The sequence below is a fragment of the Gigantopelta aegis genome, chromosome 13, assembly GCF_016097555.1.
Source record: "Gigantopelta aegis isolate Gae_Host chromosome 13, Gae_host_genome, whole genome shotgun sequence".
Taxonomy (NCBI): Eukaryota; Metazoa; Mollusca; class Gastropoda; order Neomphalida; family Peltospiridae; genus Gigantopelta; species Gigantopelta aegis.
The window spans coordinates 4,581,458-4,598,617 of NC_054711.1; the positions used below are offsets into that span (position 1 = coordinate 4,581,458).

The 17,160-nt window shown below is 41.8% G+C and overlaps 1 protein-coding gene across 1 annotated transcript; it reads right to left on the reverse strand.

The window, feature by feature from the left end:
• Positions 1 to 468: 468 nt before the first annotated feature.
• Positions 469 to 12,944, reverse strand: LOC121387630 (uncharacterized protein DDB_G0271670-like). The gene is given in 8 exon segments (XM_041518801.1): positions 469 to 602; positions 1,124 to 1,288; positions 3,417 to 3,513; positions 3,735 to 3,874; positions 4,846 to 4,963; positions 5,262 to 5,923; positions 12,246 to 12,358; positions 12,937 to 12,944. Coding segments are annotated over 8 exon segments (1,437 nt in total).
• Positions 12,945 to 17,160: the final 4,216 nt, after the last annotated feature.

Consider the following 17,160-nt stretch of genomic DNA (forward strand, 5'->3'; position numbering starts at 1 on the left):
TAGAGTATCATGTCGGGTACACCGGGTCATGGGAAACCATGACCCTGGTGTACGGCGAAGTAGTCCAACAGAAGCAGAGGAGGTGGAGGAAGAGGAAACGTGTGCCGGGGGGGGGGGGGGGGGGGCACAGGGGGGTCAAACCCAGTAGCTCAACTACCAGCAGCAGCCCCTTCTGCAACGCTACCCACAGCCTGACCAGACAAGTCAACGAAGCGGATAGAGCCTGCTTAGCCTGCCATCGTTGATTTGCCAGAGATGCCAGGGTCGGTTCTAAATACAGCCATGTGCAAAGAGATATTCCGGGGCCCTCCACCCTCTCCGACCTTCGTGATTTCAGCGAAGCTACCGGCACCACGGAACGCCCCTGTCGAGTCACAGACCCGGTCAGTTGCCTTGGCTAAGAGGAAGGCAACCGCTCAGCCGAACAAGCACACAGACAAGCCACGCCCTCCTCTTAGTTGACCGTGGTCACTCCAGGCTAGTAAACTTCATCAGGGCCATCAACGGCTTGTCAAGAGCAACAAAGAGGATGACAAGCAGCTCTTCGCCATTCGAAAGCACGAGTTTTACCAGCTGCTTCCAACTAACCGTGCAGAGGCAGTCTTCGCATTACACAAAGTAATGCTAGAAGGCGATTCACCAGCTGTGTGTGTAACCGTCCGACCGTCAGGTCTCTACCATCAGGGTCTGCTGCTTCCCAACATGGACAACCCGACGATACATCGGATTTTCAAACTTATCTCAGGGAAAGATTATGAAGCCATCATCCGGACAGTAGCAGCTTCCGTCTACAGACAGTACACCCCCAACCTCGATGTCAGGAACTTCATAGGGACACATTAGAAGGCAGCCTTTCCGACAACCTTTCCTCCGGACTTAGGGATTAGTTGGACGTTAATATTTGTGTCTTGTGATATCATAATTTATCAGCACGAGTTGATAAAAGTATGAAATCCGAGGCGTACCGAGGATTTTTATACTTTTATCAACAAGTGCTGATAAATTTACCCATTGAGCCCTTAAGAACTCGCTCTGGGTTGGAGCCAGTACAGGCTTGTGAACGCTGTACCTACCAGCCTGTAGTCCGATGGCTTAACCACGACGCCATCGAGGCTATACCAACCTGCATCTCCACTGTACGAGCCAATGTGAAGAGTGTAGTTCTCCGCCTCGCTAGCCAATGAAAACGGAGAGTACATCGCATAGCGCGTGTTGCCTTCAAAATCCTCCAAATCAATCCGCATTTCGTAAACAGCTCGACTCGTGATCTGGTGGATTATCTCGTTTCCTGCGGAAAAAGAGAAATGAAAAATAAATCTTAGTAACAAGCCCTTCAACCATGGCCGTCGAAATATGACAGCAATTGGTGGAAAGAGAGAGGGAGAGAGAGAGAGAGAGAGAGGAGAGAGAGAGAGAGAGAGAGAGAGAGAGAGAGAGAGAGAGAGAGAGAGAGAGAGTTTCCTGAGAGAGAGAGAGAGAGAGAGACACAGAGAGAGAGAGAGAGAGAGAGAGAGAGAGAGAGAGAGAGAGAGAGAGAGAGAGAGAGAGAGAGAGAGAGAGAGAGAGAGAGAGATAACGGCAGGGAGAGATACATCATAGTGAGAGAGGGAAGGATATTGGAAGTGGGAGGGGCAGTTCTTCAACATGGGTTAGGGACTGATATTCTAGACTTCTCGATTTCAGAATTAGGGACAGTGTCCCAGCCCTCCCTTCGTCCAGTTCCAATGTCTACATACCAAATTACTTCACACAGGTTAGTTCAGTCCATTCTCTTCCATTTCTTACGTTTGTGCTTATTATTTTAATCTTTTAGGTCAAAATTTATTTCAGGGTACACAATGCTACCCCAACCCTCTTCATTGAAAACCAAAATGCACATTCTTTGTCACGGGCATAAATTTGCTGGGAATATGGAAAGACAACCCTTGCTCCCCTTTTAAAAATACAAAATAAGTTCTGGAAAAAAACAAAGCAAGGGTTTTTTCCCGTTATGCATATTTCAAATGTTTTATTGATGATTATTTCATTGTTTGGATATTTAGGTTATGTCTTCATTAATGAATAAATTTTGACACGTTTTGCTCTGTTATCGCAGACGGCGTTTGCATGAATAACGTTGAAATGTGGGTACCCTACGCCATTTCCTGATCCAAATGAATAACGTGTGTGCCCACCCCACGCTGCAGTCGCTGTTCCAACTCTCCTTACCACTGACCCAATCAAGTTGTATATGGTCCTTTGAGGGATGACATTCCACTCATAAAGAAGGGCCTGTGTGAGCTAAGCGACGTTGTTTGGGACGTTGACGCGCTTCCTGACCCTCCTGTCCAGCCCGTCTCGCAAATGCTCGATCGGGTTCAAATATGCCAATCGAGCACTGGGATATTGTTTTGGTTAAGGAAGTTAAGACGAACCCTCGCAACCTGCGGCCTCGCATTATCCTGCTGCAACGTATGTGTACGCGCATAGATAAGTGGAAGGACGTGAGGCCTCGCATTATCCTGCTGCAACGTATGTGTACGCGCATGGATAAGTGGAAGGACGTGAGGCCTCGCATTATCCTGCTGCTACGTATGTGTACGCGCATGGATAAGTGGAAGGACGTGAGGCAAACAAACAATCCTGCTGCTACCCAAGTGTACGCGCATGGATAAGTGGAAGGACATGAGGCCCCCAAATCTGTCTTTTTCTACACACGTGTCTGAATATCGCGCGATGGATAAGTCGTCAAGGACGTAAAGTGAGAACCGATACTCGTTTGTGTATAACAGTAACACTTCTCCAGTGGGCCAAGTGAAACCGATTTGGGCACGTGAACGTGACGTCGCCTGGGTCTAAGTTGCGGACCAACGTAGGGACTCCCGCAAGATTACCCTGGATGATCAAGAGAGGGGAGGCAACCCCATGAGAATCCCCCCCCCCACATTAAAAATGTAAAAAAAAATGATTTTATAAAATTACAAAAAAAAAAGACAAAACATTTATTGCCAATACCAATCGTGTCCCCCCCCCAACAACAAAAACGACACTGTTTAGGTAATAATAATAAAAATTTTTAACGTAACATACCCTCCCCCAAATCTGTCGTTTTTCTAAACGCACGTGTCTGAATATCGACATCGATAGACACAACAATCCAGATCCGAATTTAAAGTGAGAACCGCTACCGTTTGGCTCATAACAGTTCAACAAAGGCCACGTTTGTATTCTCCTGCCTGGGCCAAGTGCAAAAACCGATTTTCTGCTAATGTGAAAGAGTAGCCATTGCAATCGACAGCGGATTTCGCCTGGGTCAAAATCTGTGTGTGGTCCTTAACCATATGTCTGACGCTATATAACCGTAAATAAAATGTGTTGAGTGCGTCGTTAAATAAAACATTTCTTTCTTTCTTTCCTTCCAGTAATGTATTACTTACCAAGCCAGAATTCTCGGTCTACGTCACCAAACCCGTCTCTGTATTCGTTCCAAGTTCTGTAGAAATCTTCAGATCCGTCCATTCTTCTTTGAAACACCTGTAATTTATGAAGAAACAATTGTAATTTATTAATAAACACCTGTAATTTCTGAAGAAACACGTGTAATTTAAGAAACAAACACCTGTAATTTATGAAGAAACACCTGTAATTTATTAAGAAAACACCTATAATTTATGAAGAAACACCCGTAATTTATCAAGAATCACCTGTTATTTATGAAGAAACATCTGTAATTTATGAAATCGATTACAGCTTACCAGCCAACCACCATCAAAAGTTCTCATGTCACAAAAGACGGACAAGTTGTAAACTTCAAGTCCTGTTAGTGTGTACACGCCATTACATGTGTGGCTTGTCATGACGTCATCACAGTTGTGTGTCACGTTAGGAGATGGACCTACAAACATATAAACATTAGGTAAATTTTGTGATTGTACACACTCACGTAAAGGCACACACGCACATTGTACATACACGCACGTACGTACACACACGCACATACGCGCACACCAAGGCAAGTTCGTAAATGTAGACATATAAGACGTACGTACGTATGTACGTACGTACACACATACGCACATACGCACATACACACGTACATACATATATACAACGCACGAACGACCAAGCACGCATACACAGATAGACGGACAGACGGACGCACATACTTAAATACAGAAGTATGGTGAGAGCTAGAGAGACAGACAGACAGACGGACGGACAGACATAGTCACATACTGAACTTTATTACACTCTAGCTAGGGATTTTCGAACCTATCTTAGCGGTATGAAATCGTCGATCGTAGTGTATGACGTGACTTAGGGTCTCCACGCGTACTCGGCCACGGACCGAGTCTAGCCAGACTGAGTACCCGTGCAAGAAAAAGCACTCGTCACTTCTCTCTCTCCACGAGTACTCGTCTCTCTCACTCGTTTCTCTCTCTCTCTTTTTCTCTCTCTCTCTTCTTTTTAACGTCTTTTTGCGGTATATATGCTTGCCGCTGGTTACATTATAGGACTGAGAGATAATAAGACATGCAGGGAAACAAAGGTCGAATGTTTGGAATGCAATAGTAATACAATGGCATGATTTGGCATCCATGTTCAGCACTGGAATTAAGATGCATAATGCTATTTTACTTTATTCCTTAGTCTCATTATCATCTAGGTACTCGGGTCCTCATCGAGTTTGACCCTCGGGTACTCGAGTCCAATATTTTGGACTCGTGGAGGGCAAGACGTCAATACAGCACACGCCATAGTGACGTCATAAAGTACTGATGTTTTTACAATGGTTTTACGCGTTCATAACGCTTAAATAACTTTTAAAAATCTGTGTGGCCCTAGTAGAGTTGACTGTAGACTTGCCTTGTGGCCTGTTTCTAGATGATGTTGTGACGTCACGATCACGTGGTATACACGTCCTGGCGTCAGCTCCTCTCCTGTCAAGGGATGCTTCATTAGTTCCACAGACTCCAGCTAGCGTCTGGAAGTAATATAATAATAATAATAATAATAATAATAATAATAATAATATAACAACAACAACAACAACAACAACAACAATAAAAAAATTTTTTAAAGTCATCATCATCATTATCATAATCATCATCATCATTATCATCATCAGTACTGCTACTGTTACGGCTACTGCTACTACAACAACTACTACTGCTGTTGTTGTTGCTGTTGCTACTACTACTACTACAACAACAACTACTGCTGCAAGAACAACAAGTACTGCTACAGACTCTACTACTACCACCACCACTACTACTGCTATTACTTCTACTGCTACTGCTATTACTACTACCACCACTACTACTATTACCATTACTATTACTACCACTACTACTACTACGACTACTTCTACTGCTGCTACTGCTACTGTTACAGCTACTGCTGCTACTACTACTACTACTATTACTTCTACTGCTACTGCTATTACTACTACCACCACTACTACTATTACCATTACTACCACTACTACTACTACTACGACTACTTCTACTGCTGCTACTGCTACTGTTACAGCTACTGCCACTACTGCTACTACTACCACCATCACTACGACCATTACCATTACTATTACTGTCACTACTACTACTGCTGCTGCTACTGCTATTACTACTGCTGCTGCTGCTGTTGCTTCTGCTAAAACTACTACCACTACTACTACTGCTGCTACTACTATTAATACTACGTTTACTAGTGCTATTGCTGCTTCTTCATCCAGTACAACTACAGCTGCTACTATTACTACAACTATTACCATTACTACTACTACTACTACTACTACTACTACTACTACTACTACTACTACTACTACTACTACAAGTATTACTGCTACTGTTGCTATTACTGCTCCTTAGTCCACTACTAACTACTTCTGGAATCTTTATCTCACCGCTGGTATTGTATCCCTGTTTCTGTAAAATGATCCTTTCTTTTGGACGAAGTCGTTTGGACTTTGATCTTTAGTTCTGTAGTTGAGCTGACACTCCAGAGTTGGTTGAAAGAAGTTAAAAGACAAACAGCACATGTCAGTGAGACAGGCCGCAGAACAATCCATCAATGACGACTGACGGGTGGTCGTCAGGACGTGGTGTTGTAGCTCCACATCACGCAGAAGTGACGCCCACGACAACGGCAGTATAAGAAACAGGAAACAAAACTAAGTTTTTTTTATCCACATTTTATAGAAATGGAAAACCTCTTTAGCCTCTTTAATAATGTTTGAGTTCAGTTAAGTGAAAATAAAAACTTTTCTTATTTTCCTTTTCTTTTTCGTTTCTGTTTTTCTTCTGGTTTGTTTAATATCATGTTTGCATATTACGACGTCTTAATGATAGTTTTAGAGTGATCATTTAAATAGTGGTTGGAGCAACGCAAATATCAATATTTCCTTGATATATTTAGATACCTCTCAATTCAACTCATACAATTTGACTTCTTTGTTTCTCGAGTCTTTGTCTATACTATAGATCTGTATCGAACGTAACTGCCAGCAATTAAGCAGAAATATAACGACACAAACGAAAATCATTTATGTTATAAGTAAAATTTGTCAAAGGGTTAAAGGTTGTTTTCATGGAGCAACTTTTAAGGACATTCTGTGTGATCGTGCCATTGCATTAGGAGACTACAAACTGAGTGTTGTCGTTTATTTTGTTTAACGATACCACTAGAGGACATTGATTTATTAGTCATCGGCTATCGGATGTGAAACATCTTATTTTCATCTCAGTCCTCTTCAAAGAGCAGCTGAAGATTAAGGGAGGATAGGTCTTATTTTCATCTCAGTCCTCTTCAAAGAGCAGTTGAAGATTAAGGGAGGATAGGTCTTATTTTCATCTCAGTCCTCTTCAAAGAGCAGCTGAAGATTAAGGGAGGATTGGTCTTATTTTCATCTCAGTCCTCTTCAAGGAGCAGCTGAAGATTAAGGGAGGATAGGTCTTATTTTCATCTCAGTCCTCTTCAAAGAGCAGCTGAAGATTAAGGGATGATAGGTCTTATTTTCATCTCAGTCCTCTTCAAAGAGCAGTCTTATTTTCATCTCAGTCCTCTTCAAAGAGCAGTTGAAGATTAAGGGAGGATAGGTCTTATTTTCATCTCAGTCCTCTTCAAAGAGCAGCAGAAGATTAAGGGAGGATAGGTCTTATTTTCATCTAAGTCCTCTTCAAAGAGCAGTAGAAGATTAAGGGAGGTCAGTCCTCTTCAAAGAGCAGTAGAAGATTAAGGGAGGATAGGTCTTCTTCAGTCCTCTTCAAAGAGCAGCTGAAGATTAAGGGAGGATAGGTCTTATTTTCATCTCAGTCCTCTTCAAAGAGCAGCTGAAGATTAAGGGAGGATAGGTCTCTCAGTCCTCTTCTCAGTAGAAGATTAAGGGAGGTCAGTCCTCTTCAAAGAGCAGTTGAAGATTAAGGGAGGTCAGTCTCTTCTAGAAGATTCAAGGTCAGTCCTCTTCAAGATTAAGGGAGGTCAGTCCTCTTCAAAGAGCAGTTGAAGATTAAGGGAGGATAGGTCTTATTTTCATCTCAGTCCTCTTCAAAGAGCAGTAGAAGATTAAGGGAGGTCAGTCCTCTTCAAAGAGCAGTAGAAGATTAAGGGAGGATAGGTCTTATTTTCATCTCAGTCCTCTTCAAAGAGCAGCTGAAGATTAAGGGAGGATAGGTCTTATTTTCATCTCAGTCCTCTTCAAAGAGCAGTAGAAGATTAAGGGAGGTCCGTCCTCTTCAAAGAGCAGTTGAAGATTAAGGGAGGATAGGTCTTATTTTCATCTCAGTCCTCTTCAAAGAGCAGTAGAAGATTAAGGGAGGTCAGTCCTCTTCAAAGAGCAGTAGAAGATTAAGGGAGGATAGGTCTTATTTTCATCTCAGTCCTCTTCAAAGAGCAGTTGAAGATTAAGGGAGGTCAGTCCTCTTCAAAGAGCAGTTGAAGATTAAGGGAGGTCAGTCCTCTTCAAAGAGCAGTTGAAGATTAAGGGAGGATAGGTCTTATTTTCATCTCAGTCCTCTTCAAAGAGCAGTAGAAGATTAAGGGAGGTCAGTCCTCTTCAAAGAGCAGTAGAAGATTAAGGGAGGATAGGTCTTATTTTCATCTCAGTCCTCTTCAAAGAGCAGCTGAAGATTAAGGGAGGATAGGTCTTATTTTCATCTCAGTCCTCTTCAAAGAGCAGTAGAAGATTAAGGGAGGTCCGTCCTCTTCAAAGAGCAGTTGAAGATTAAGGGAGGATAGGTCTTATTTTCATCTCAGTCCTCTTCAAAGAGCAGTAGAAGATTAAGGGAGGTCAGTCCTCTTCAAAGAGCAGTAGAAGATTAAGGGAGGATAGGTCTTATTTTCATCTCAGTCCTCTTCAAAGAGCAGCTGAAGATTAAGGGAGGATAGGTCTTATTTTCATCTCAGTCCTCTTCAAAGAGCAGCTGAAGATTAAGGGAGGATAGGTCTTATTTTCATCTCAGTCCTCTTCAAAGAGCAGTAGAAGATTAAGGGAGGTCAGTCCTCTTCAAAGAGCAGTTGAAGATTAAGGGAGGTCAGTCCTCTTCAAAGAGCAGTTGAAGATTAAGGGAGGATAGGTCTTATTTTCATCTCAGTCCTCTTCAAAGAGCAGTAGAAGATTAAGGGAGGATAGGTCTTATTTTTATCTCAGTCCTCTTCAAAGAGCAGTAGAAGATTAAGGGAGGTCAGTCCTCTTCAAAGAGCAGTTGAAGATTAAGGGAGGATAGGTCTTATTTTCATCTCAGTCCTCTTCAAAGAGCAGTTGAAGATTAAGGGAGGTCAGTCCTCTTCAAAGAGCAGTTGAAGATTAAGGGAGGTCAGTCCTCTTCAAAGAGCAGTAGAAGATTAAGGGAGGTCAGTCCTCTTCAAAGAGCAGTAGAAGATTAAGGGAGGTCAGTCCTCTTCAAAGAGCAGTTGAAGATTAAGGGAGGATAGGTCTTATTTTCATCTCAGTCCTCTTCAAAGAGCAGTAGAAGATTAAGGGAGGATAGGTCTTATTTTTATCTCAGTCCTCTTCAAAGAGCAGTAGAAGATTAAGGGAGGTCAGTCCTCTTCAAAGAGCAGTTGAAGATTAAGGGAGGATAGGTCTTATTTTCATCTCAGTCCTCTTCAAAGAGCAGTTGAAGATTAAGGGAGGTCAGTCCTCTTCAAAGAGCAGTTGAAGATTAAGGGAGGTCAGTCCTCTTCAAAGAGCAGTTGAAGATTAAGGGAGGATAGGTCTTATTTTCATCTCAGTCCTCTTCAAAGAGCAGTAGAAGATTAAGGGAGGATAGGTCTTATTTTTATCTCAGTCCTCTTCAAAGAGCAGTAGAAGATTAAGGGAGGTCAGTCCTCTTCAAAGAGCAGTTGAAGATTAAGGGAGGTCAGTCCTCTTCAAAGAGCAGTAGAAGATTAAGGGAGGTCAGTCCTCTTCAAAGAGCAGTAGAAGATTAAGGGAGGTCAGTCCTCTTCAAAGAGCAGTTGAAGATTAAGGGAGGATAGGTCTTATTTTCATCTCAGTCCTCTTCAAAGAGCAGTAGAAGATTAAGGGAGGATAGGTCTTATTTTCATCTCAGTCCTCTTCAAAGAGCAGTAGAAGATTAAGGGAGGTCAGTCCTCTTCAAAGAGCAGTTGAAGATTAAGGGAGGATAGGTCTTATTTTCATCTCAGTCCTCTTCAAAGAGCAGTAGAAGATTAAGGGAGGTCAGTCCTCTTCAAAGAGCAGTTGAAGATTAAGGGAGGTCAGTCCTCTTCAGGGAAGAGCAGTTAGTTTAAGGGAGGATTGTCTTATTTTCATCTCAGTCCTCTTCAAAGAGCAGTAGCAGACGTGGGAAGTAGGTCTTAAATCCAAATTCAAAGAGCAGTTTAGATTAAGGGAGGCTGCGTTTGATCACCTGGAGCTAGTTGAGATTAGGGAGGTAGTCTTATTTTCATCTCCGATTTTACAAAGAGCTGTTATATCTTAAGGGAGCTAGGTTTCAGAATCTCAAATGTCAACGACGAAGTTGGTTACTCGAGGATAGGTCTTATTTTACTGTCCTCTTCAAAGAGCAGTTGAAGATTAAGGGAGGATAGGTTTTATTTTCTAGGTCTCATTAGTATCCTGTAAGGCCTTATCATCGCTCCTTTGGCTGGTAGGTGTGAGTTCGGATCCAAGATCGAGCCATGGGAGGTTACATCCAGATACCGCTCCAAACCCTGAGTAGTGCTCCGTAAGGCTCCTAGGGTAGAACGGCGTTCATACATTGTTATGATTTATTACTGGCTCTACTTGTCAAAATCAGACCTGGATCCTAGGTCGAGTATCCTGTAAGTGGAAGGGCCGATTTTACAAAGCCTGTTATATCTTAAGATAGGTTTCAGACTCTCAAATGTCACGACGAAGTTGGTCAACTCGACGGCTGTTTTGTAATTTTCCCAACTTTCCCAATAAAATATTATTACCCATTCATTCATTCATTTGTAGTCATTTTCGTGCTTATATCCAATTAAGGATCAAGGACGCTGTACAGGGTACACGACGCAGCTATCTGGACTACTAGTGGTTAGATGTTAGTTGTTACTGAGAGAGAAGTCCGTGGTCTTATCTATACTCATCGAGTTGAAACTCGCTCTGCGTGGAAGCCGGTACGGTGAGGCGAACCCAGTACCTACCAGCCTTATTTCCGATGGCTTAACCACGACACCACCGAACAGGTACGTATGTAGGAATTTTAGCACAAGTCAGTCTATACTGTGTCGATCGAAGTTTATAGGGGGTGGAGGTGTCGAGATATGTTCCCCGCTAAAATGTATTGAAACAAATACAATTAACTTGAGCAGGACGGGGTTTCGACGCCCGGAACCCTCCCTCTGAATACGCGCCTGCCGAGCCGGTCATTATTACCCTATAGATAACAAACAATAAGAGATAAAACAAACGACCAAAAGTCCTAGCTAATACGTATTTTGCACAATGAATGCGAGAAAGTTATAGAGAGAGACACACACACAGACAGAGACAGAGAGAGAGAGAGAGAGAGAGAGAGAGAGAGAGAGAGAGAGAGAGAGAGAGAGAGAGAGAGAGAGAGGAGACAGACAGAGACAGACAGAGACAGAGAGACAGACATAGAGAGACGACAAACGGCTGTGAGATTGCCCTGGATGATCACGAGGTGTCGATATCCTTAACGCACGCGTCTGAATATCGCTCACCTTGACGTCGATAGATAAGGTGTCGTCCATCTGACCTGTAAAGCGAGAAGCGATACTCGTTTGTATATAACACACTTCTCCAGTGGGCCACGTGAAACCGATTTAAAGCATGTGCACGCAGCCATTACAATCAACGTTGACGCCTCCTGGGTGTAAGTTGCGGACCAACGTAGGGACGTCGTGTTCTTAAGTTCAACTCCCGCAACTGATTCGTAACCATTCGTGTTCATAGTTGCTCACAACCTGACTCGCCGTCTTTGTAGCCATCTGAAATCGGTCACAGAGGTGTGCGAGACGTATGTCTCTATCTTGACGTGGCAACGAAACGCCCGGACGTCCGCTCTGGGATGGTCAGTTAATCTTCCTGTGGCCCCACTAAACGAACTATCGTTGACTCATGTACAGCATAATTAGAGCATAGCCCTACCCCTATCAACTTGTAACATTCTTTAAGAGCAATAAAGAATATATATATATATATATATATATATATATATATATATATATATATATATATATATATATACTGTTCAAAACGTCGATTTGGGATGGTGGTCAAGGCAATAGCACGTGGCAGTGGGCCGGATGCACGCTTTATTGAAAAATCGTTAAAAAGCATGTAGCTTCGCACGTGCTCACGGTTGGCCCAACTTTAACCAAAGATTCTTTAGACAGTACAACGAGGAAGCTATGTGTCAAATGTTACTACATAATTTTGGTGTAGGATATAAAAGATATATTACCAAAACTGAACTTTGTTGTTGTTTGTTTCTGTCAGTATATTTTAAAGGTACCATTTTTGTAGTTGAAAAAAGCTCTATGTGGCCTGGTTATTTTTATTTATTTATTATTATTATTATTTTTTATTTTTTTTGGGTGGGGGAGGGCAACCCGCTATTGGGTGAGGGCAACCCACATTATATATGTATATGTATGTTTGCATGATTTTAGAAAATTTATTACAGTAAAAAACACAAAAAACAACAACATTTGATTGGGGGGCCCCCGTGTCAATCCCACCCTCGTTACGCCACAGTTTAGGTACGCCCCTTATTTCTTTTCAGTCGTCTTCCTCCTTTCAGTAATGTATTACTTACCTAGCCAGAATTCTCGGTCTACGTCACCAAACCCGTCTCTGTATTCGTTCCAAGTTCTGTAGAAATCTTCAGATCCGTCCATTCTTCTCTGAAACACCTTTATCAAGAAACACCTGTAATTTATGAAGAAACACCTGTAATTTATAAAGAAAACACCTGTAATTTATGAAGAAACACCAAACACCTGTAATTTTTGAAGAAACACCTGTAATTTATGAAGAAACACCTGATATTTATTAACAAACACCTGTAATTTATGACGAAACACTTGTAATCTATGAAGAAAACCTGTAATTTATTAAGAAACACCTGTAATTTATGAAGGAAACACCTGTAATTTATGAAGAAACACTCGTAATTTATTAAGAATCACCTGTAATTTATGAAGAAACATCTGCAATTTATGAAATAGATTACAGCTTACCAGCCAACCACCATCAAAAGTTCTCATGTCGTAAAGAACGGACACGTTGTAAACTTCAAATCCTGTTAGTGTGTACACGCCATTACATTTGTGGCTTGCCAAGACGTCATCACAGTTGTGTGTCACGTTGGGAGATAGACCTATCAGTGATATCCAACATGTAAACATTAGGTAAATTTTGTGATTGTACACATACACTCACTTAAAGGCACACACGCACATTGTACATACACGCACGTATGTACACACACGCACATACGCACATACCAAGGCATGTTCGTAGATGTAGACATATGGGACCTACGTACATACATACATACGTACATACGTACATACGTACACTGTTTCATGCACGTAAGCGGGATCGACCGCGTAGATTGTAGGCCCCATGTAGGTTGAGTTAAAGAACTTCCTTTTTATACCAGTCATGATGCACTGGCTAGAACGAGATGTTCCTACGAGTACCTCGTGAAGACCGGCCTTTAGAAATATCAATATTTTAAATACTTATCTCTGTGTTTGTCTTCATAATGTGCATAATAACCCGCTGATTTAGTTAAAGGCATACTGTCACGGATTTAAGGACCTTATTTATCTAAAAGTGGATAATAACTAAAAATTACATTAATTGTTGGAAACCAAATCTAGCTATTGCATCACCTTAACTGAACCATGATGGAGTGAAATCCATGTCAACCCTCTCGGCAATTTTAGTTTTTGAATTATGGACCATTGCAATAATTCAATTATTTTTACAAAATATCATTAATAACTGAAGTACGGTGAGTATGAAGATGGTTGAATAAAGTACATTTAGGGTCAAAACAAATTATTTTTGTTAAGGTAATACTTTGCTAGACCATTAAATAGGTCGGTGGTCTGTGACAATATGCCTTTAATGTGTGTGTGTGTGATGCGCTTTTATAGAAATACTCAATGTACAGTGAAGCATAAAATTCAATATCACTATTCGTACGTAAGAAAATTAATTATTAAACAAATTTTGTCTTTGTTCTGTGTGTTCTTTGTCTTCACAGAATAAATATTTGAATCCATTTCTGACGTGTTGTTTCCTGGACGTTGTCCCGTGCGCAAGTATCGAGTTACATAACTGTTTTCTGAAGAAACGTCTCTATTAAAGTGTCAAAAAGATATATCTAAACTGAATTACGGAGAGAGAGAGAGAGAGAGAGAGAGAGAGAGAGAGAGAGAGAGAGAGAGAGAGAGAGAGAGAGAGAGAGAGAGAGAGAGAGAGACAGACAGACAGACAGAGGGAGAGGGAGCGAGTGGGGAGGGGGGAGAGGGAGAGATCGACAGATAGAGAAACTGACCCCAACTCACCCACCCCACCCAGCCATCCCGCCAAAAAAACCTATATAATTAAACAGCAAAATAAAAATAAAATAAACATTCGATTTTCAGAGCAGTACACCCCAGCACCCTCTCGTTGAATTCGCGTTTACTATGCATGATAGGGGCGGGATGTAGCCCAGTGGTGAAGCGTTCGCTTGATACGCGGTCAGTCTTGGATCGATTCCCGTCGGAGAACCCATTGGGCTATTTCTTGTTACAGCTAGTACTCCACAACTGGTGTAACAAAGGCCGTAGTATATATATATCCTGTCTGTGGAAGATGATGCATATAAAAGATCCCTTGCTGTTAATCTGTGTGGTCCTTAACCATATGTCTGACGCCATATAACCGTAAATAAAATGTGGTGAGTGCGTCGCTAAATAAAACATTTCCTTCCTTCCACCATGTACGAATAACCTACGCCGCAGATAAGATAACGTAGGGCCGACGTCGACAAGTCTACCGTTCAGTGACACATTTAGATCAGCAAGCGTTCGCTAACAATTTGACTGGTTTCCATCGTATCCTATCCAGTCATTTTCATTTAACGTTACGTGCAAACACCAGTCTAGGAAGCCAGGGCATGCGCTTGACCTCATATTTGCATATCACAGGCACAGATGTGGCTAACGTTTACAAAATGTAGGTCATTATTTTTGTTGTGACATCAAGTGAGGGTATGTACAACAGCCTACTAATGGATGTCGTTTAAACGTTGTTTTGCGGGTATATTATCTCAGAGTAATATGCTGTGTTATATATAATCATGTGACCATAGACGCATTTCGTTCCTATGGTGGTTGTTATTTAATACCGTAATACCGGGTCATACTGCACTTAAAGGTGCACTGCCAAAGTTGCATTCCGCTATTTTTACACTCTTTATTTAATACCGTAATACCGGGTCATACTGCACTTAAAGGTGCACTGCCATAGTTGCATTCCGCTATTTTTACAATCTTTATTTAATGCCGTAATACCGGGTCATACTGCACTTAAAGGTGCACTGCCATAGTTGCATTCCGCTATGTTTACACTATTTAATACCGTAATACCGGGTCATACTGCACTTAAAGGTGCACTGCCATAGTTGCATTCCGCTATTTTTACACTCTTTATTTAATACCGTAATACCGGGTCATACTGCACTTAAAGGTGCACTGCCATAGTTGCATTCCGCTATTTTTACAATCTTTATTTAATGCCGTAATACCGGGTCATACTGCACTTAAAGGTGCACTGCCATAGTTGCATTCCGCTATTTTTACAATCTTTATTTAATGCCGTAATACCGGGTCATACTGCACTTAAAGGTGCACTGCCATAGTTGCATTCCGCTATTTTTACAATCTTTATTTAATGCCGTAATACCGGGTCATACTGCACTTAAAGGTGCACTGCCATAGTTGCATTCCGCTATTTTTACAATCTTTATTTAATACCGTAATACCGGGTCATACTGCACTTAAAGGTGCACTGCCATAGTTGCATTCCGCTATTTTTACAATCTTTATTTAATACCGTAATACCGGGTCATACTGCACTTAAACGTGCACTGCCATAGTTGCATTCCGCTATTTTTACAATCTTTATTTATTTGTGATAAGTATATATTTTTCTTTCTTCTTTTCCTTTTGTTTGTTTTGTTTGTGTGTTTGTGCGTAGCCATGATTTGATATAGGGGTGAGGCATGGCCCCTCTGTCCCGCGGCTACGTCACTGTGTGTGCGACAGTGTGTGTGTATGTGTGGGAGTGCGTGCGTGTGTGTATGTGTTGATTTTTAATGCTTTTGAGTGTTTTATTTAGGTTTTGTTTTTACTTGTATTTATATATACATGTATAATTATGCATTATTATTATTTAATTATTTATAATATGAATTATATAAACCTGTAACAGACTTTGTTTTAAGGAAGTCACTGTTTGCGCTTAATTACAGCACGTTTTTATTTAGATATTCTTGAGTTAATAACAAAACTACTATTATGTGTTACGTACGATAGATGTGTGACTGTATTGGTAGTTATTTTTCACAAATAAACGTACCTCCCCCAAAAAAAGAAGAAAAAAGGGAGAATACGTTTAATTAAATAGACTTCTTTAATTTAATAGGAGCGGGATTTAGCTCGCTTGGGGTGCTTGCGTCGCAGGATCGAATCACCTCGGTGGATCCATTCAGTTGATTGGGTTTTTCTCGATTCACCCAGTGCACCACAACTGGACAGAGGTCGTGGTATGTGCTTTCCTGTGTGAAACTGCATATAAAAGATCCATTAGGAAAAATGTAGCAGGTTTCCTCTGATGACTACGAGTCAGAATTACCAAATGCTTGACATCCAATAGCCGATGATGTATTAATCAATGTGCTCCAGTGGTGTCGTTAAACAAAACAAACTTATTTTAATTTAGTAAGTCTAGATATTTACAGGCAATGACGGACTCCTCTACAAGATTACTGAAAGCTGCGGAGACAATCTGGGATTATATGTTGATGAAACACACGATCTCCAAGGTATTTATTCGTTTCTACTAATTGTCGTGCTTATATCCAATTAAGGTTCAAGCACGCTGTCCTGGGCAAACACCTCAGCTATCTAGAATGTCTGTCCAGGACAGTGGGTTAGTTGTTAGTGGTTTAGTGATAGAGAAGAGGGTGTATTGGCCTTACATCTACCCTCTGAGTCGATAAAACTCGCTCTGGGTAGGAGCCGGTACCGGGCTGCGAACTCGGTACCTACCAGCCTTATGTCCGATGGTTGGACCACAACACCACTGAGGCCGGTTCCAAGGTATTTGTTTCATTTGCGGCGGGAGATGTCAGCATCTGGAGGGTGTAGCTCGGGAGTTCTCTAGCTCTCCCCTGTTTTTGTTGATTCCGGGCTAGAGGGGACTGTGTGTAATAGAGGGGCGGGTCGTAGCCCAGTGGTAAAGCGCTTGGACCTTTTTCTATTTTGTTTTTGCACCACCAGAAACTCCATATGTATAAACCTGTATGTTTTAGTTCTGAAAGCGGACCATTTGCTTCAGCGGAGGGGGGTTCGGACCCCCCCCCCCCCCGAAACCCCCTAGCCTACGCCCCTGCGATACCCGTCGGTGGGCCCATTGGGCTATTTCTCGTTCCAGCCAGTGCGTCACCA